Source organism: Anas acuta, chromosome 29, assembly GCF_963932015.1.
Source record: "Anas acuta chromosome 29, bAnaAcu1.1, whole genome shotgun sequence".
NCBI lineage: Eukaryota > Metazoa > Chordata > Aves > Anseriformes > Anatidae > Anas > Anas acuta.
Window position 1 is genome coordinate 512,979 of NC_089007.1, and position 20,883 is coordinate 533,861.

The following is a 20,883-nucleotide window of genomic DNA, read 5'->3' on the forward strand; positions in this document are numbered from 1 at the left end:
GGAGTTGCGGCAGGACGTGGAATTGCGGAGGGCCGTGGGAAAAAGAGTTGCGGCGAGACGTGGAATTGCGGAGGGCCGCGGGAAACGGAGTTGCGGCGGGACATGGAATTGCGGAGGGCCACGGGAAAAGGAGTTGCGGCGAGACGTGGAATTGCGGAGGGCCGCGGGAAATTGACGTGATCACGGTGTGATGCGGGACATCCGAGATCGAGCTGCTACGGGAGACCAGAGGCATCAGTGGACAACGGCAGCCGACTCTCACCGTGTGGCGAGTCGGCACAGAGCAGAGGGGCGGACATCAGGACCCTGCAGCCTGTCTGACGTAACCATGGAGGCAGCGGCGGCTGTGCTGCTTCTCTTTGGCATTCTTTTTATAACAGGTTTATCTTGCAATGCAAAAAAGACTATTCGTCCCCAGATCGGTGTTATAACTATGTTTCTGGATAACATTCCGTGGGGTTACCTCATTCTACGGACTATTAATGACGATTTAGCTCTATTGCAGGGCAGGAGTGCAGAGACGCAGATTACACTGCCAAATGACCACCGGCAGGCTCGTTCACAAACAGCTTCTAGGATTGCAGCTGGCACTGCCTGCAGCCATATAGCAGACGTTACACTCTCTTTCCTAACTAGTAATCATGTGTCTCATCCATTTGTGGTGAATGGTCAGTGGCAAAAAGAAAAGGGGGAGAGTAAGGGGCGGCAAAGACACAAACGGTACCAGGAGGATGCCACTGACACTAACAGCACGGGTAATAGGAGTAGTATAAGTGACATAGGTGCAGGGCGGCGGCAGGCACTGCCGCGCTGTGGGGCATTCTGCCTGCTGCTCGCCCTCACCTGCCTGTGCACTGCTGCCAACAGTGCTAGAGCAAAATGTGAAGTCTGCTCAGACGGCAGTGATGAGAGTGCTTGTGTGAAGAAGACGTGTGCTGAATCTGACTTTGTGTGCAACAGTGGTCAGTGTGTGCCAAACAGATGGCAGTGTGAGGGGGATCTGGACTGTGAAAATGGGTCTGATGAGATTGCTGATCTGTGTTATATGAGAACATGCCAGGTAAATGAAATCAGCTGTGGTCCTCAGTCAACCCTGTGTATCCTGGTGTCCTGGAAATGTGATGGTGAAAAAGACTGTAACAGAGATCCTGATTGCAAGGACGGAAGTGATGAAATTAACTGCCCTTCTCAGACCTGCAGGTCAGACCAGTTCAGATGTGAAGATGGGAACTGTGTCCATGGGAGTAGGCAGTGCAATGGTGTGAGAGACTGTCTGGATGGCACTGATGAAGCAAACTGTAACAATGTTATTCAGTGCTCTGGACCTGGCAAATTCAAGTGCAGAAGTGGAGAATGCATAGATACCAATAAAGTGTGTAACCAGCAGAGAGACTGCAAGGACTGGGGTGATGAGCCCCTGAAGGAATGCAACATAAATGAATGTGACTGTCCAGCTGGGTTTGACTTTGTAGAAAAGAGAAACTGTGGAATTGATGAATGTCAAAACCCTGGTATCTGTAGTCAAATCTGTATCAACCTGAAAGGTGGCTACAAATGTGAACGTAGCCGTGGGTATCAGGTGAATCCTGCTACAGGAACTGGGAAAGGGCCATACTGGTACAAAAACACAAATAACACCTGTGATTACAATGACGCTGCTAAGCAGGGTTTAGGGGTTTGTAGCATGGAGACAAGGGGTAACAACTGCAGTGTTTGGAACAATTGTGCAGCTTTGGCCTTACCTCCTGATGTGCTTCTGATTTGTGGGGATGGGGCCTGGCATGGTATCCCTACAAATGCTGTCAGATGTCCATGTTACTTAGATAAACTCATTGTATTTGCTCCTAGCTTGCTACAGTTGCGTGAGATCACCAGACATAAATGGGCATTGCTTGCATCGGATTGCAATGATAATGTTGAATTGTGTGGGGTTGCAGCTAGAGCGGCATTAGCAATTTCAGTGTCTGGAGTGGCATCTGCGGCCGCACGTAACAACTTAGAAAATTTGGTATGCTGGGCCAAGAGGCAAGCCTATGCCACGACAGAGATACTTGAGGAGATGTTACCAGATCAAAATAGTCTGCGACATCTGCTTTTAAAGGATCAAGCTGCTATTGACATCTTGCTTTTGGCTCAAAGGAATGGGTGTGAGGACTTTAAGGGAATGTACTGTTTAAACCTTTCTGATCATAATGAGTCAATTCACAAATCCATTACTTTCCTGAAAGAGCACGTGAGAAAGATTGAATATGGTATCAATCCTTTCAATCAATGGTTCACTGACTTGTTTGAAACAAGGTGTAGATGGTTGCTGGGTTTAGTCACAAGGGGATTAAGGATTTGGTTTATGGTGGTGGTAATCATCGTTGTGTGTTGTAACTATAGCTAAAGGGTCACTTGTAAAACTGCTGTGTCGGGCTTGGTTTGCTCAAAAGAAGAAGGGGGAATTGTTGAGGGATTTCTTGAAACAGCAAAAATCCTATGGCTTGCTGTAGCTGAGCAAACCAAGCTACCAGGGCAACTATGAGAAGTTCCAATGACAGTGTTCCCACGTTGCCCAATTGAGGAATACAGAAAAATATTGTTACCAGTAGCTGGCTTCAAGGACAAGGTCTATGTGACTGCTAATCACAAGGGGTTGTTTTCTTGCAGGTGGGGTTGTTTTCTTATAGTTGTTTGTCTGAGTGCTTTTGACCAATAATCTTGTGTGAAACACTGTCCACCCCTGTTAAGTTCTCTATAAAAGTTAGGCTATTCGGGCAATAAAATGGAGCATGATCTGACTCTACTGTGTGTCTGTCGTACTTTCGGCCGTGCTTCCTGCAACACTCCTTGTTCACTGTTTACGAGCAAACCTAAATATACCCCTAGCCACCATGGCAGAAGACTGAAAACTCGGGCTACAGAAAATGCGTTTCAAGCCCCATTCACCCATCCAGAAGTGCCCCCAAAGGAAGGCTTTGGGTACAACTGAACTCCCCAGGGGAGCCTTTATGCAGCCCCACATGCAACTGGACCCTCCTTGTTCACTCTTTCACCCCAAGCCTAAATATAGCCCTAGCACGCCTGGCAGTCGACTGAAAGCTCGGGCCACAGAAAATGTGTTACGAGCCCCATTGGACCATCCAAAAGTGCCCCCAAAGGAAGGCTTTGGGTACATCTGAACTCCCCAGGGGAGCCTTTATGCAGCCCCACATGCAACTGGACCCTCCTTGTTCACTGTTTACAAGCAACCCTAAATATACCCCTAGCCACCATGCCAGAAGACTGAAAATTCAGGCCCCAGAAAATGCGTTAATAGCCTAATTCGCCCATCCAAAAGTGCCCCCAGAGGAAGGCTTTGGGTACATCTGAACTCCCCAGGGGAGCCTTTACGCAGCCCCACATGCAACTGGACCCTCCGTGTTCGCTCTTTACAGCAACCCTAAATATAACACTAGCCAGCATGGCAGAAGACTGAAAACTCGGGCCACACAAAAAGCGTTTCAAGCCCCTTTCGCCATCCAAACGTGCCCCCAAAGGAAGGCTTTGGGTACAAGTGAACTCCCCAGGGGAGCCTTTATGCAGCCCCACATGCAACTGAACCCTCCGTATTCGCTCTTTCACAGCATCCCTAAATATAGCCCTGGCCAGCCTGGCAGTCGACTGAAAACTTGGGCCCCAGAAAATGCGTTAAAAGACTAATTCGCCCATCCAGAAGTGCCCCCAAAGGAAGGCTTTGGGTACAACTGAACTCCCCAGGGGAGCCTTTATGCAGGCCCATACGCAACTGGACCCCCCGTGTTCGCTGTTTACAAGCAACCCTAAATATAACACTAGCCAGCATGGCAGAAGACTGAAAATTCGGGCCACAGAAAAAGCGTTTCAAGCCCCATTCACCCATCCAGAAGTGCCCCCAAAGGAAGGCTTTGGGTACAAGTGAACTCCCCAGGGGAGCCTTTATGCAGCCCCACATGCAACTGGACCCTCCGTATTCGCTCTTTCACAGCAACCCTAAACATAACCCTGGCCAGCATGGCAGTCGACTGAAAACTCTGGCCCCAGAAAATTAATTAAAAGCCTAACTCGCCCAACCAAAAGTGCCCCCAGAGGAAGGCTTTGGGTACAAGTGAACTCCCCAGGGGAGCCTTTACGCAGCCGCACATGCAACTGGACCCTCCTTGTTCACTGTTTACGAGCAACCCTAAATATACCCCTAGACACCATGGCAGAAAACTGAAAACTCGGGCTCCAGAAAATGCGTTTCAAGCCCCATTCACCCATCCAGAAGTGCCCCCAAAGGAAGGCTTTGGGTACAAGTGAACTCCCCAGGGGAGCCTTTATGCAGCCCCACATGCAACTGGACCCTCCGGGTTCACTCTTTCACCGCAACCCTAAATATAGCCCTCGGCGCAATGGGAGAAGACTGAAAAAGCGGGCCTCAGAAAACGCATTGCGATTCCCCTTGGACCATCCAAAAGTGCCCCCAAAGGAAGGCTTTGGGTACAACTGGACTCCCCAGGGGAGCCTTAACGCAGCCCCACATGCAACTGGACCCTCCGTATTCGCTCTTTCACAGCAACCCTAAATATAGCCCTGGCCCGCCTGGCAGTCGACTGAAAACTCGGGCCCCAGAAAAACTGTTAAAAGCCTAATTCGCCCATCCAAAAGTGCAAAAAAGGAAGGCTTTGGGTACAAGTGAACTCCCCAGGGGAGCCTTTATGCAGCCCCACATGCAACTGGACCCTCCGTATTTGCTCTTTCACAGCAACCCTAAATATAGCCCTGGCCCGCCTGGCAGTCGACTGAAAATTCGGGCCCCAGAAAATGCATTAAAAGCCTAATTCGACCATCCAGAAGTGCCCCCAAAGGAAGGCTTTGGGTACAACTGAACTCCCCAGGGGAGCCTTTATGCAGCCCCACATGCAACTGGACCCTCCGTATTCGCTCTTTCACAGCAACCCTAAATATAGCCCTAGCACGCCTGGCAGTCGACTGAAAGCTCGGGCCACAGAAAATGTGTTACGAGCCCCATTCGCCCATCCAAAAGTGCCCCCAAAGGAAGGCTTTGGGTACATCTGAACTCCCCAGGGGAGCCTTTATGCAGCCCCACATGCAACTGGACCCTCCTTGTTCACTGTTTACAAGCAACCCTAAATATACACCTAGCCACCATGCCAGAAGACTGAAAATTCAGGCCCCAGAAAATGCGTTAATAGCCTAATTCGCCCATCCGGAAGTGCCCCCAGAGGAAGGCTTTGGGTACATCTGAACTCCCCAGGGGAGCCTTTACGCAGCCCCACATGCAACTGGACCCTCCGTGTTCGCTCTTTACAGCAACCCTAAATATAACCCTAGCCAGCATGGCAGAAGACTGAAAACTCGGGCCACACAAAAAGCGTTTCAAGCCCCTTTCGCCATCCAGAAGTGCCCCCAAAGGAAGGCTTTGGGTACAAGTGAACTCCCCAGGGGAGCCTTTATGCAGCCCCACATGCAACTGAACCCTCCGTATTCGCTCTTTCACAGCATCCCTAAATATAGCCCTGGCCCGCCTGGCAGTCGACTGAAAACTCGGGCCCCAGAAAATGCGTTAAAAGCCTAATTCGCCCATCCAAAAGTGCCCCCAGAGGAAGGCTTTGGGTACAACTGAACTCCCCAGGGGAGCCTTTATGCAGCCCCACATGCAACTGGACCCTCCGTGTTCGCTCTTTACAGCAACCCTAAATATAACCCTAGCCAGCATGGCAGAAGACTGAAAACTCGGGCCACAGAAAAAGCATTTCAAGCCCCTTTCGCCCATCCAGAAGTGCGCCCAAAGGAAGGCTTTGGGTACAAGTGAACTCCCCAGGGGAGCCTTTATGCAGCCCCACATGCAACTGGACCCTCCGTATTCGCTCTTTCACAGCAATCCAAAATATAACCCTGGCCCGCATGGCAGACGACTGAAAAATCGGGCTCCAGAAAACGTGCTACAAGCCCCATTCGACCATCCAAACGTGCCCCCAAAGGAAGGCTTTGGGTACAACTGGACTCCCCAGGGGAGCCTTTATGCAGCCCCACATGCAACTGGACCCTCCGTATTCGCTCTTTCACAGCAACCCTAAATATAGCCCTGGCCCACCTGGCAGTTGACTGAAAAATCGGGCCCCAGAAAACGTGCTACAAGACCCATTCGACCATCCAAAAGTGCCCCCAAAGGAAGGCTTTGGGTACAACTGAACTCCCCAGGGGAGCCTTTATGCAGCACCACATGCAACTGGACCCTCCGTGTTCGCTCTTTACAGCAACCCTAAATATAACCATAGCCAGCATGGCAGAAGAGTGAAAACTCGGGCCACACAAAAAGCGTTTCAAGCCCCTTTCGCCATCCAGATGTGCCCCCAAAGGAAGGCTTTGGGTACAAGTGAACTCCCCAGGGGAGCCTTTATGCAGCCCCACATGCAACTGGACCCTCCGTATTCGCTCTTTCACAGCAAACCTAAACATAGCCCTGGCCCGCCTGGCAGTCGACTGAAAACTCTGGCCCCAGAAAATGAATTAAAAGCCTAACTCGCCCAACCAAAAGTGCCCCCAGAGGAAGGCTTTGGGTACAAGTGAACTCCCCAGGGGAGCCTTTACGCAGCCCCACATGCAACTGGACCCTCCTTGTTCACTGTTTACGAGCAACCCTAAATATACCCCTAGCCACCATGGCAGAAGACTGAAAACTCGGGCTCCAGAAAATGCGTTTCAAGCCCCATTCACCCATCCAGAAGTGCCCCCAAAGGAAGGCTTTGGGTACAAGTGAACTCCCCAGGGGAGCCTTTATGCAGCCCCACATGCAACTGGACCCTCCGTATTCGCTCTTTCACAGCAACCCTAAATATAACCCTGGCCCGCATGGCAGAAGACTGAAAAATCGGGCTCCAGAAAACGTGCTACAAGCCCCATTCGACCATCCAAACGTGCCCCCAAAGGAAGGCTTTGGGTACAACTGGACTCCCCAGGGGAGCCTTTATGCAGCCCCACATGCAACTGGACCCTCCGTATTCGCTCTTTCACAGCAACCCTAAATATAGCCCTGGCCCACCTGGCAGTTGACTGAAAAATCGGGCCCCAGAAAACGTGCTACAAGACCCATTCGACCATCCAAAAGTGCCCCCAAAGGAAGGCTTTGGGTACAACTGAACTCCCCAGGGGAGCCTTTATGCAGCACCACATGCAACTGGACCCTCCGTGTTCGCTCTTTACAGCAACCCTAAATATAACCCTAGCCAGCATGGCAGAAGAGTGAAAACTCGGGCCACACAAAAAGCGTTTCAAGCCCCTTTCGCCATCCAGATGTGCCCCCAAAGGAAGGCTTTGGGTACAAGTGAACTCCCCAGGGGAGCCTTTATGCAGCCCCACATGCAACTGAACCCTCCGTATTCGCTCTTTCACAGCATCCCTAAATATAGCCCTGGCCCGCCTGGCAGTCGACTGAAAACTCGGGCCCCAGAAAATGCGTTAAAAGCCTAATTCGCCCATCCAAAAGTGCCCCCAGAGGAAGGCTTTGGGTACAACTGAACTCCCCAGGGGAGCCTTTATGCAGCCCCACATGCAACTGGACCCTCCGTGTTCGCTCTTTACAGCAACCCTAAATATAACCCTAGCCAGCATGGCAGAAGACTGAAAACTCGGGCCACAGAAAAAGCGTTTCAAGCCCCTTTCGCCCATCCAGAAGTGACCCCAAAGGAAGGCTTTGGGTACAAGTGAACTCCCCAGGGGAGCCTTTATGCAGCCCCACATGCAACTGGACCCTCCGTATTCGCTCTCTCACAGCAACCCTAAATATAACCCTGGCCCGCATGGCAGACGACTGAAAAATCGGGCCCCAGAAAACGTGCTACAAGCCCCATTCGACCATCCAAAAGTGCCCCCAAAGGAAGGCTTTGGGTACAACTGAACTCCCCAGGGGAGCCTTTATGCAGGCCCATACGCAACTGGACACCCCGTGTTCGCTGTTTACAAGCAACCCTAAATATAACACTAGCCAGCATGGCAGAAGACTGAAAACTCGGGCCACAGAAAAAGCGTTTCAAGCCCCATTCACCTATCCAGAAGTGCCCCCAAAGGAAGGCTTTGGGTACAAGTGAACTCCCCAGGGGAGCCTTTATGCAGCCCCACATGCAACTGGACCCTCCGTATTCGCTCTTTCACAGCAAAACTAAACATAGCCCTGGCCCGCCTGGCAGTCGACTGAAAACTCGGGCCCCAGAAAATGAATTAAAAGCCTAACTCGCCCAACCAAAAGTGCCCCCAGAGGAAGGCTTTGGGTACAAGTGAACTCCCCAGGGGAGCCTTTACGCAGCCCCACATGCAACTGGACCCTCCTTGTTCACTGTTTACGAGCAACCCTAAATATACCCCTAGCCACCATGGCAGAAGACTGAAAACTCGGGCTCCAGAAAATGCGTTTCAAGCCCCATTCACCCATCCAGAAGTGCCCCCAAAGGAAGGCTTTGGGTACAACTGGACTCCCCAGGGGAGCCTTAACGCAGCACCACATGCAACTAGACCCTCCGTATTCGCTCTTTCACAGCAACCCTAAATATAGCCCTGGCCCACCTGGCAGTCGACTGAAAAATCGGGCCCCAGAAAACGTGCTACAAGACCCATTCGACCATCCAAAAGTGCCCCCAAAGGAAGGCTTTGGGTACAACTGAACTCCCCAGGGGAGCCTTTATGCAGCCCCACATGCAACTGGACCCTCCGTATTCGCTCTTTCACAGCAACCCTAAATATATCCCTGGCCCGCATGGCAGACGACTGAAAAATCGGGCCCCAGAATACGTACTACAAGCCCCATTCACCCATCCAAAAGTGCCCCCAAAGGAAGGCTTTGGGTACAACTGAACTCCCCAGGGGAGCCTTTATGCAGGCTCATACGCAACTGGACACCCCGTGTTCGCTGTTTACATGCAACCCTAAATATAACACTAGCCAGCATGGCAGAAAACTGAAAACTCGGGCCACAGAAAAAGCGTTTCAAGCCCCATTCACCCATCCAGAAGTGCCCCCAAAGGAAGGCTTTGGGTACAACTGAACTCCCCAGGGGAGCCTTAACGCAGCCCCACATGCAACTGGACCCTCCGTATTCGCTCTTTCACAGCAACCCTAAATATAGCCCTGGCCCGCCTGGCAGTCGACTGAAAACTCGGGCCCCAGAAAATGCGTTAAAAGCCTAATTCGCCCATCCAAAATGCCCCCAGAGGAAGGCTTTGGGTACAACTGAACTCCCCAGGGGAGCCTTTACGCAGCCCCACATGCAACTGGACCCACCGGGTTCACTCTTTCACAGCAACCCTAAATATAGCCCTGGCCCGCCTGGCAGTCGACTGAAAACTCGGGCCCCAGAAAATGCGTTAAAAGCCTAATTCGCCCATCCAAAATGCCCCCAGAGGAAGGCTTTGGGTACAACTGAACTCCCCAAGGGAGCCTTAACGCAGCCTCACATGCAACTGGACCCTCCGTATTCGCTCTTTCACAGCAACCCTAAATATAGCCCTGGCCCGCCTGGCAGTCGACTGAAAACTCGGGCCCCAGAAAATGCATTAAAAGCCTAATTCGACCATCCAAAAGTGCCCCCAGAGGAAGGCTTTGGGTACAACTGAACTCCCCAGGGGAGCCTTTATGCAGCCCCACATGCAACTGGACCCTCCTTGTTCACTGTTTACGAGCAACCCTAAATATACCCCTAGCCACCATGGCAGAAGACTGAAAACTCGGGCTACAGAAAATGCGTTTCAAGCCCCATTCACCCATCCAGAAGTGCCCCCAAAGGAAGGCTTTGGGTACAACTGAACTCCCCAGGGGAGCCTTTATGCAGCCCCACATGCAACTGGACCCTCTGGGTTCACTCTTTCACCCCAAGCCTAAATATAGCCCTAGCACGCCTGGCAGTCGACTGAAAGCTCGGGCCACAGAAAATGTGTTACGAGCCCCATTCGCCCATCCAAAAGTGCCCCCAAAGGAAGGCTTTGGGTACAAGTGAACTCCCCAGGGGAGCCTTTATGCAGCCCCACATGCAACTGGACCCTCCGTATTCGCTCTTTCACAGCAAAACTAAACATAGCCCTGGCCCGCCTGGCAGTCGACTGAAAACTCGGGCCCCAGAAAATGAATTAAAAGCCTAACTCGCCCAACCAAAAGTGCCCCCAGAGGAAGGCTTTGGGTACAAGTGAACTCCCCAGGGGAGCCTTTACGCAGCCCCACATGCAACTGGACCCTCCTTGTTCACTGTTTACGAGCAACCCTAAATATACCCCTAGCCACCATGGCAGAAGACTGAAAACTCGGGCTCCAGAAAATGCGTTTCAAGCCCCATTCACCCATCCAGAAGTGCCCCCAAAGGAAGGCTTTGGGTACAAGTGAACTCCCCAGGGGAGCCTTTATGCAGCCCCACATGCAACTGGACCCTCCGTATTCGCTCTTTCACAGCAACCCTAAATATAACCCTGGCCCGCATGGCAGAAGACTGAAAAATCGGGCTCCAGAAAACGTGCTACAAGCCCCATTCGACCATCCAAACGTGCCCCCAAAGGAAGGCTTTGGGTACAACTGGACTCCCCAGGGGAGCCTTTATGCAGCCCCACATGCAACTGGACCCTCCGTATTCGCTCTTTCACAGCAACCCTAAATATAGCCCTGGCCCACCTGGCAGTTGACTGAAAAATCGGGCCCCAGAAAACGTGCTACAAGACCCATTCGACCATCCAAAAGTGCCCCCAAAGGAAGGCTTTGGGTACAACTGAACTCCCCAGGGGAGCCTTTATGCAGCACCACATGCAACTGGACCCTCCGTGTTCGCTCTTTACAGCAACCCTAAATATAACCCTAGCCAGCATGGCAGAAGAGTGAAAACTCGGGCCACACAAAAAGCGTTTCAAGCCCCTTTCGCCATCCAGATGTGCCCCCAAAGGAAGGCTTTGGGTACAAGTGAACTCCCCAGGGGAGCCTTTATGCAGCCCCACATGCAACTGAACCCTCCGTATTCGCTCTTTCACAGCATCCCTAAATATAGCCCTGGCCCGCCTGGCAGTCGACTGAAAACTCGGGCCCCAGAAAATGCGTTAAAAGCCTAATTCGCCCATCCAAAAGTGCCCCCAGAGGAAGGCTTTGGGTACAACTGAACTCCCCAGGGGAGCCTTTATGCAGCCCCACATGCAACTGGACCCTCCGTGTTCGCTCTTTACAGCAACCCTAAATATAACCCTAGCCAGCATGGCAGAAGACTGAAAACTCGGGCCACAGAAAAAGCGTTTCAAGCCCCTTTCGCCCATCCAGAAGTGACCCCAAAGGAAGGCTTTGGGTACAAGTGAACTCCCCAGGGGAGCCTTTATGCAGCCCCACATGCAACTGGACCCTCCGTATTCGCTCTCTCACAGCAACCCTAAATATAACCCTGGCCCGCATGGCAGACGACTGAAAAATCGGGCCCCAGAAAACGTGCTACAAGCCCCATTCGACCATCCAAAAGTGCCCCCAAAGGAAGGCTTTGGGTACAACTGAACTCCCCAGGGGAGCCTTTATGCAGGCCCATACGCAACTGGACACCCCGTGTTCGCTGTTTACAAGCAACCCTAAATATAACACTAGCCAGCATGGCAGAAGACTGAAAACTCGGGCCACAGAAAAAGCGTTTCAAGCCCCATTCACCTATCCAGAAGTGCCCCCAAAGGAAGGCTTTGGGTACAAGTGAACTCCCCAGGGGAGCCTTTATGCAGCCCCACATGCAACTGGACCCTCCGTATTCGCTCTTTCACAGCAAAACTAAACATAGCCCTGGCCCGCCTGGCAGTCGATTGAAAACTCGGGCCCCAGAAAATGAATTAAAAGCCTAACTCGCCCAACCAAAAGTGCCCCCAGAGGAAGGCTTTGGGTACAAGTGAACTCCCCAGGGGAGCCTTTACGCAGCCCCACATGCAACTGGACCCTCCTTGTTCACTGTTTACGAGCAACCCTAAATATACCCCTAGCCACCATGGCAGAAGACTGAAAACTCGGGCTCCAGAAAATGCGTTTCAAGCCCCATTCACCCATCCAGAAGTGCCCCCAAAGGAAGGCTTTGGGTACAAGTGAACTCCCCAGGGGAGCCTTTATGCAGCCCCACATGCAACTGGACCCTCCGTATTCGCTCTTTCACAGCAACCCTAAATATAACCCTGGCCCGCATGGCAGAAGACTGAAAAATCGGGCTCCAGAAAACGTGCTACAAGCCCCATTCGACCATCCAAACGTGCCCCCAAAGGAAGGCTTTGGGTACAACTGGACTCCCCAGGGGAGCCTTTATGCAGCCCCACATGCAACTGGACCCTCCGTATTCGCTCTTTCACAGCAACCCTAAATATAGCCCTGGCCCACCTGGCAGTTGACTGAAAAATCGGGCCCCAGAAAACGTGCTACAAGACCCATTCGACCATCCAAAAGTGCCCCCAAAGGAAGGCTTTGGGTACAACTGAACTCCCCAGGGGAGCCTTTATGCAGCACCACATGCAACTGGACCCTCCGTGTTCGCTCTTTACAGCAACCCTAAATATAACCCTAGCCAGCATGGCAGAAGAGTGAAAACTCGGGCCACACAAAAAGCGTTTCAAGCCCCTTTCGCCATCCAGATGTGCCCCCAAAGGAAGGCTTTGGGTACAAGTGAACTCCCCAGGGGAGCCTTTATGCAGCCCCACATGCAACTGAACCCTCCGTATTCGCTCTTTCACAGCATCCCTAAATATAGCCCTGGCCCGCCTGGCAGTCGACTGAAAACTCGGGCCCCAGAAAATGCGTTAAAAGCCTAATTCGCCCATCCAAAAGTGCCCCCAGAGGAAGGCTTTGGGTACAACTGAACTCCCCAGGGGAGCCTTTATGCAGCCCCACATGCAACTGGACCCTCCGTGTTCGCTCTTTACAGCAACCCTAAATATAACCCTAGCCAGCATGGCAGAAGACTGAAAACTCGGGCCACAGAAAAAGCGTTTCAAGCCCCTTTCGCCCATCCAGAAGTGACCCCAAAGGAAGGCTTTGGGTACAAGTGAACTCCCCAGGGGAGCCTTTATGCAGCCCCACATGCAACTGGACCCTCCGTATTCGCTCTCTCACAGCAACCCTAAATATAACCCTGGCCCGCATGGCAGACGACTGAAAAATCGGGCCCCAGAAAACGTGCTACAAGCCCCATTCGACCATCCAAAAGTGCCCCCAAAGGAAGGCTTTGGGTACAACTGAACTCCCCAGGGGAGCCTTTATGCAGGCCCATACGCAACTGGACACCCCGTGTTCGCTGTTTACAAGCAACCCTAAATATAACACTAGCCAGCATGGCAGAAGACTGAAAACTTGGGCCACAGAAAAAGCGTTTCAAGCCCCATTCACCTATCCAGAAGTGCCCCCAAAGGAAGGCTTTGGGTACAAGTGAACTCCCCAGGGGAGCCTTTATGCAGCCCCACATGCAACTGGACCCTCCGTATTCGCTCTTTCACAGCAAAACTAAACATAGCCCTGGCCCGCCTGGCAGTCGACTGAAAACTCGGGCCCCAGAAAATGAATTAAAAGCCTAACTCGCCCAACCAAAAGTGCCCCCAGAGGAAGGCTTTGGGTACAAGTGAACTCCCCAGGGGAGCCTTTACGCAGCCCCACATGCAACTGGACCCTCCTTGTTCACTGTTTACGAGCAACCCTAAATATACCCCTAGCCACCATGGCAGAAGACTGAAAACTCGGGCTCCAGAAAATGCGTTTCAAGCCCCATTCACCCATCCAGAAGTGTCCCCAAAGGAAGGCTTTGGGTACAACTGGACTCCCCAGGGGAGCCTTAACGCAGCACCACATGCAACTAGACCCTCCGTATTCGCTCTTTCACAGCAACCCTAAATATAGCCCTGGCCCACCTGGCAGTCGACTGAAAAATCGGGCCCCAGAAAACGTGCTACAAGACCCATTCGACCATCCAAAAGTGCCCCCAAAGGAAGGCTTTGGGTACAACTGAACTCCCCAGGGGAGCCTTTATGCAGCCCCACATGCAACTGGACCCTCCGTATTCGCTCTTTCACAGCAACCCTAAATATATCCCTGGCCCGCATGGCAGACGACTGAAAAATCGGGCCCCAGAATACGTACTACAAGCCCCATTCACCCATCCAAAAGTGCCCCCAAAGGAAGGCTTTGGGTACAACTGAACTCCCCAGGGGAGCCTTTATGCAGGCTCATACGCAACTGGAGACCCCGTGTTCGCTGTTTACATGCAACCCTAAATATAACACTAGCCAGCATGGCAGAAAACTGAAAACTCGGGCCACAGAAAAAGCGTTTCAAGCCCCATTCACCCATCCAGAAGTGCCCCCAAAGGAAGGCTTTGGGTACAACTGAACTCCCCAGGGGAGCCTTAACGCAGCCCCACATGCAACTGGACCCTCCGTATTCGCTCTTTCACAGCAACCCTAAATATAGCCCTGGCCCGCCTGGCAGTCGACTGAAAACTCGGGCCCCAGAAAATGCGTTAAAAGCCTAATTCGCCCATCCAAAATGCCCCCAGAGGAAGGCTTTGGGTACAACTGAACTCCCCAGGGGAGCCTTTACGCAGCCCCACATGCAACTGGACCCACCGGGTTCACTCTTTCACAGCAACCCTAAATATAGCCCTGGCCCGCCTGGCAGTCGACTGAAAACTCGGGCCCCAGAAAATGCGTTAAAAGCCTAATTCGCCCATCCAAAATGCCCCCAGAGGAAGGCTTTGGGTACAACTGAACTCCCCAAGGGAGCCTTAACGCAGCCTCACATGCAACTGGACCCTCCGTATTCGCTCTTTCACAGCAACCCTAAATATAGCCCTGGCCCGCCTGGCAGTCGACTGAAAACTCGGGCCCCAGAAAATGCATTAAAAGCCTAATTCGACCATCCAAAAGTGCCCCCAGAGGAAGGCTTTGGGTACAACTGAACTCCCCAGGGGAGCCTTTATGCAGCCCCACATGCAACTGGACCCTCCTTGTTCACTGTTTACGAGCAACCCTAAATATACCCCTAGCCACCATGGCAGAAGACTGAAAACTCGGGCTCCAGAAAATGCGTTTCAAGCCCCATTCACCCATCCAGAAGTGCCCCCAAAGGAAGGCTTTGGGTACAACTGAACTCCCCAGGGGAGCCTTTATGCAGCCCCACATGCAACTGGACCCTCTGGGTTCACTCTTTCACCCCAAGCCTAAATATAGCCCTAGCACGCCTGGCAGTCGACTGAAAGCTCGGGCCACAGAAAATGTGTTACGAGCCCCATTCGCCCATCCAAAAGTGCCCCCAAAGGAAGGCTTTGGGTACAAGTGAACTCCCCAGGGGAGCCTTTATGCAGCCCCACATGCAACTGGACCCTCCGTATTCGCTCTTTCACAGCAAAACTAAACATAGCCCTGGCCCGCCTGGCAGTCGACTGAAAACTCGGGCCCCAGAAAATGAATTAAAAGCCTAACTCGCCCAACCAAAAGTGCCCCCAGAGGAAGGCTTTGGGTACAAGTGAACTCCCCAGGGGAGCCTTTACGCAGCCCCACATGCAACTGGACCCTCCTTGTTCACTGTTTACGAGCAACCCTAAATATACCCCTAGCCACCATGGCAGAAGACTGAAAACTCGGGCTCCAGAAAATGCGTTTCAAGCCCCATTCACCCATCCAGAAGTGTCCCCAAAGGAAGGCTTTGGGTACAACTGGACTCCCCAGGGGAGCCTTAACGCAGCACCACATGCAACTAGACCCTCCGTATTCGCTCTTTCACAGCAACCCTAAATATAGCCCTGGCCCACCTGGCAGTCGACTGAAAAATCGGGCCCCAGAAAACGTGCTACAAGACCCATTCGACCATCCAAAAGTGCCCCCAAAGGAAGGCTTTGGGTACAACTGAACTCCCCAGGGGAGCCTTTATGCAGCCCCACATGCAACTGGACCCTCCGTATTCGCTCTTTCACAGCAACCCTAAATATATCCCTGGCCCGCATGGCAGACGATTGAAAAATCGGGCCCCAGAATACGTACTACAAGCCCCATTCACCCATCCAAAAGTGCCCCCAAAGGAAGGCTTTGGGTACAACTGAACTCCCCAGGGGAGCCTTTATGCAGGCTCATACGCAACTGGACACCCCGTGTTCGCTGTTTACATGCAACCCTAAATATAACACTAGCCAGCATGGCAGAAAACTGAAAACTCGGGCCACAGAAAAAGCGTTTCAAGCCCCATTCACCCATCCAGAAGTGCCCCCAAAGGAAGGCTTTGGGTACAACTGAACTCCCCAGGGGAGCCTTAACGCAGCCCCACATGCAACTGGACCCTCCGTATTCGCTCTTTCACAGCAACCCTAAATATAGCCCTGGCCCGCCTGGCAGTCGACTGAAAACTCGGGCTCCAGAAAATGCGTTAAAAGCCTAATTCGCCCATCCAAAATGCCCCCAGAGGAAGGCTTTGGGTACAACTGAACTCCCCAGGGGAGCCTTTACGCAGCCCCACATGCAACTGGACCCACCGGGTTCACTCTTTCACAGCAACCCTAAATATAGCCCTGGCCCGCCTGGCAGTCGACTGAAAACTCGGGCCCCAGAAAATGCGTTAAAAGCCTAATTCGCCCATCCAAAATGCCCCCAGAGGAAGGCTTTGGGTACAACTGAACTCCCCAAGGGAGCCTTAACGCAGCCTCACATGCAACTGGACCCTCCGTATTCGCTCTTTCACAGCAACCCTAAATATAGCCCTGGCCCGCCTGGCAGTCGACTGAAAACTCGGGCCCCAGAAAATGCATTAAAAGCCTAATTCGACCATCCAAAAGTGCCCCCAGAGGAAGGCTTTGGGTACAACTGAACTCCCCAGGGGAGCCTTTATGCAGCCCCACATGCAACTGGACCCTCCTTGTTCACTGTTTACGAGCAACCCTAAATATACCCCTAGCCACCATGGCAGAAGACTGAAAACTCGGGCTACAGAAAATGCGTTTCAAGCCCCATTCACCCATCCAGAAGTGCCCCCAAAGGAAGGCTTTGGGTACAACTGAACTCCCCAGGGGAGCCTTTATGCAGCCCCACATGCAACTGGACCCTCTGGGTTCACTCTATCACCCCAAGCCTAAATATAGCCCTAGCACGCCTGGCAGTCGACTGAAAGCTCGGGCCACAGAAAATGTGTTACGAGCCCCATTCGCCCATCCAAAAGTGCCCCCAAAGGAAGGCTTTGGGTACATCTGAACTCCCCAGGGGAGCCTTTATGCAGCCCCACATGCAACTGGACCCTCCTTGTTCACTGTTTACAAGCAACCCTAAATATACCCCTAGCCACCATGCCAGAAGACTGAAAATTCAGGCCCCAGAAAATGCGTTAATAGCCCAATTCGCCCATCCAGAAGTGCCCCCAGAGGAAGGCTTTGGGTACATCTGAACTCCCCAGGGGAGCCTTTATGCAGCCCCACATGCAACTGGACCCTCCGTATTCGCTCTCTCACAGCAACCCTAAATATAACCCTGGCCCGCATGGTAGACGACTGAAAAATCGGGCCCCAGAAAACGTGCTACAAGCCCCATTCGACCATCCAAAAGTGCCCCCAAAGGAAGGCTTTGGGTACAACTGAACTCCCCAGGGGAGCCTTTATGCAGGCCCATACGCAACTGGACCCCCCGTGTTCGCTGTTTACAAGCAACCCTAAATATAACACTAGCCAGCATGGCAGAAGACTGAAAACTCGGGCCACAGAAAAAGCGTTTCAAGCCCCATTCACCCATCCAGAAGTGCCCCCAAAGGAAGGCTTTGGGTACAAGTGAACTCCCCAGGGGAGCCTTTATGCAGCCCCACATGCAACTGGACCCTCTGTATTCGCTCTTTCACAGCAAACCTAAACATAGCCCTGGCCCGCCTGGCAGTCGACTGAAAACTCTGGCCCCAGAAAATGAATTAATAGCCTAACTCGCCCAACCAAAAGTGCCCCCAGAGGAAGGCTTTGGGTACAAGTGAACTCCCCAGGGGAGCCTTTATGCAGCCGCACATGCAACTGGACCCTCCTTGTTCACTGTTTACGAGCAACCCTAAATATACCCCTAGCCACCATGGCAGAAGACTGAAAACTCGGGCTCCAGAAAATGCGTTTCAAGCCCCATTCACCCATCCAGAAGTGTCCCCAAAGGAAGGCTTTGGGTACAACTGGACTCCCCAGGGGAGCCTTAACACAGCCCCACATGCAACTGGACCCTCCGTATTCGCTCTTTCACAGCAACCCTAAATATATCCCTGGCCCACCTGGCAGTTGACTGAAAAATCGGGCCCCAGAAAACGTGCTACAAGCCCCATTCGACCATCCAAAAGTGCCCCCAAAGGAAGGCTTTGGGTACAACTGAACTCCCCAGGGGAGCCTTTATGCAGCACCACATGCAACTGGACCCTCCGTATTCGCTCTTTCACAGCAACCCTAAATATATCCCTGGCCCGCATGGCAGACGACTGAAAAATCGGGCCCCAGAAAACGTGCTACAAGCCCCATTCGACCATCCAAAAGTGCCCCCAAAGGAAGGCTTTGGGTACAACTGAACTCCCCAGGGGAGCCTTTATGCAGGCTCATACGCAACTGGACACCCCGTGTTCGCTGTTTACAAGCAACCCTAAATATAACACTAGCCAGCATGGCAGAAAACTGAAAACTCGGGCCACAGAAAAAGCGTTTCAAGCCCCATTCACCCATCCAGAAGTGCCCCCAAAGGAAGGCTTTGGGTACAAGTGAACTCCCCAGGGGAGCCTTTATGCAGCCCCACATGCAACTGGACCCTCCGGGTTCACTCTTTCACAGCAACCCTAAATATAGCCCTGGCCCGCCTGGCAGTCGACTGAAAACTCCGGCCCCAGAAAATGCGTTAAAAGCCTAATTCGCCCATCCAAAATGCCCCCAGAGGAAGGCTTTGGGTACAACTGAACTCCCCAGGGGAGCCTTAACGCAGCCCCACATGCAACTGGACCCTCCGTATTCGCTCTTTCACAGCAACCCTAAATATAACCCTGGCCCGCCTGGCAGTCGACTGAAAACTCGGGCCCCAGAAAATGCATTAAAAGCCTAATTCGACCATCCAAAAGTGCCCCCAGAGGAAGGCTTTGGGTACAACTGAACTCCCCAGGGGAGCCTTTATGCAGGCCCATACGCAACTGGACCCCCCTTGTTCGCTGTTTACAAGCAACCCTAAATATACCACTAGCCAGCATGGCAGAAGACTGAAAACTCGGGCCACAGAAAACGCGTTGTAAGCCCCATTCACCCATCCAGAAGTGCCCCCAAAGGAAGGCTTTGGGTACAAGTGAACTCCCCAGGGGAGCCTTAACGCAGCCCCACATGCAACTGGACCCTCCGTATTCGCTCTTTCACAGCAACCCTAAATATAGCCCTGGCCCACCTGGCAGTCGACTGAAAAATCGGGCCCCAGAAAACGTGCTACAAGACCCATTCGACCATCCAAAAGTGCCCCCAAAGGAAGGCTTTGGGTACAACTGAACTCCCCAGGGGAGCCTTTATGCAGCACCACATGCAACTGGACCCTCCGTATTCGCTCTTTCACAGCAACCCTAAATATATCCCTGGCCCGCCTGGCAGTCGACTGAAAACTCTGGCCCCAGAAAATGAATTAAAAGCCTAACTCGCCCAACCAAAAGAGCCCCCAGAGGAAGGCTTTGGGTACAAGTGAACTCCCCAGGGGAGCCTTTACGCAGCCCCACATGCAACTGGACCCTCCTTGTTCACTGTTTACGAGCAACCCTAAATATACCCCTAGCCACCATGGCAGAAGACTGAAAACTCGGGCTCCAGAAAATGCGTTTCAAGCCCCATTCACCCATCCAGAAGTGCCCCCAAAGGAAGGCTTTGGGTACAAGTGAACTCCCCAGGGGAGCCTTTATGCAGCCCCACATGCAACTGGACCCTCCGGGTTCACTCTTTCACAGCAACCCTAAATATAGCCCTCGGCGCAATGGGAGAAGACTGGAAAAGCGGGCCTCAGAAAACGCATTGCGATTCACCTTGGACCATCCAGAAGTGCCCCCAAAGGAAGGCTTTGGGTACAACTGGACTCCCCAGGGGAGCCTTTATGCAGCACCACATGCAACTGGACCCTCCGTATTCGCTCTTTCACAGCAACCCTAAATATATCCCTGGCCCGCATGGCAGTCGACTGAAAATTTGGGCCCCAGAAAATGCATTAAAATCCTAATTCGACCATCCAGAAGTGCCCCCAAAGGAAGGCTTTGGGTACAACTGAACTCCCCAGGGGAGCCTTTATGCAGCCCCACATGCAACTGGACCCTCTGGGTTCACTCTTTCACCCCAAGCCTAAATATAGCCCTAGCACGCCTGGCAGTCGACTGAAAGCTCGGGCCACAGAAAATGTGTTACGAGCCCCATTCGCCCATCCAAAAGTGCCCCCAAAGGAAGGCTTTGGGTACATCTGAACTCCCCAGGGGAGCCTTTATGCAGCCCCACATGCAACTGGACCCTCCTTGTTCACTGTTTACAAGCAACCCTAAATATACCCCTAGCCACCATGCCAGAAGACTGAAAATTCAGGCCCCAGAAAATGCGTTAATAGCCTAATTCGCCCATCCAGAAGTGCCCCCAGAGGAAGGCTTTGGGTACATCTGAACTCCCCAGGGGAGCCTTTATGCAGCCCCACATGCAACTGGACCCTCCGTATTCGCTCTCTCACAGCAACCCTAAATATAACCCTGGCCCGCATGGCAGACGACTGAAAAATCGGGCCCCAGAAAACGTGCTACAAGCCCCATTCGACCATCCAAAAGTGCCCCCAAAGGAAGGCTTTGGGTACAACTGAACTCCCCAGGGGAGCCTTTATGCAGGCCCATACGCAACTGGACACCCCGTGTTCGCTGTTTACAAGCAACCCT

At 52.6% G+C, this 20,883-nt stretch overlaps 1 protein-coding gene across 1 annotated transcript; it reads left to right on the forward strand.

Moving 5' to 3' along the window:
• Positions 1-135: 135 nt before the first annotated feature.
• LOC137846019 (very low-density lipoprotein receptor-like) lies at positions 136-1,902 on the forward strand. Its single transcript, XM_068663590.1, has 2 exons — positions 136-1,579; positions 1,807-1,902. Exons 1-2 carry the CDS (start codon positions 191-193, stop codon positions 1,825-1,827), a joined length of 1,410 nt encoding a protein of 469 aa, XP_068519691.1. The 5' UTR covers positions 136-190; the 3' UTR covers positions 1,828-1,902.
• Positions 1,903-20,883: the final 18,981 nt, after the last annotated feature.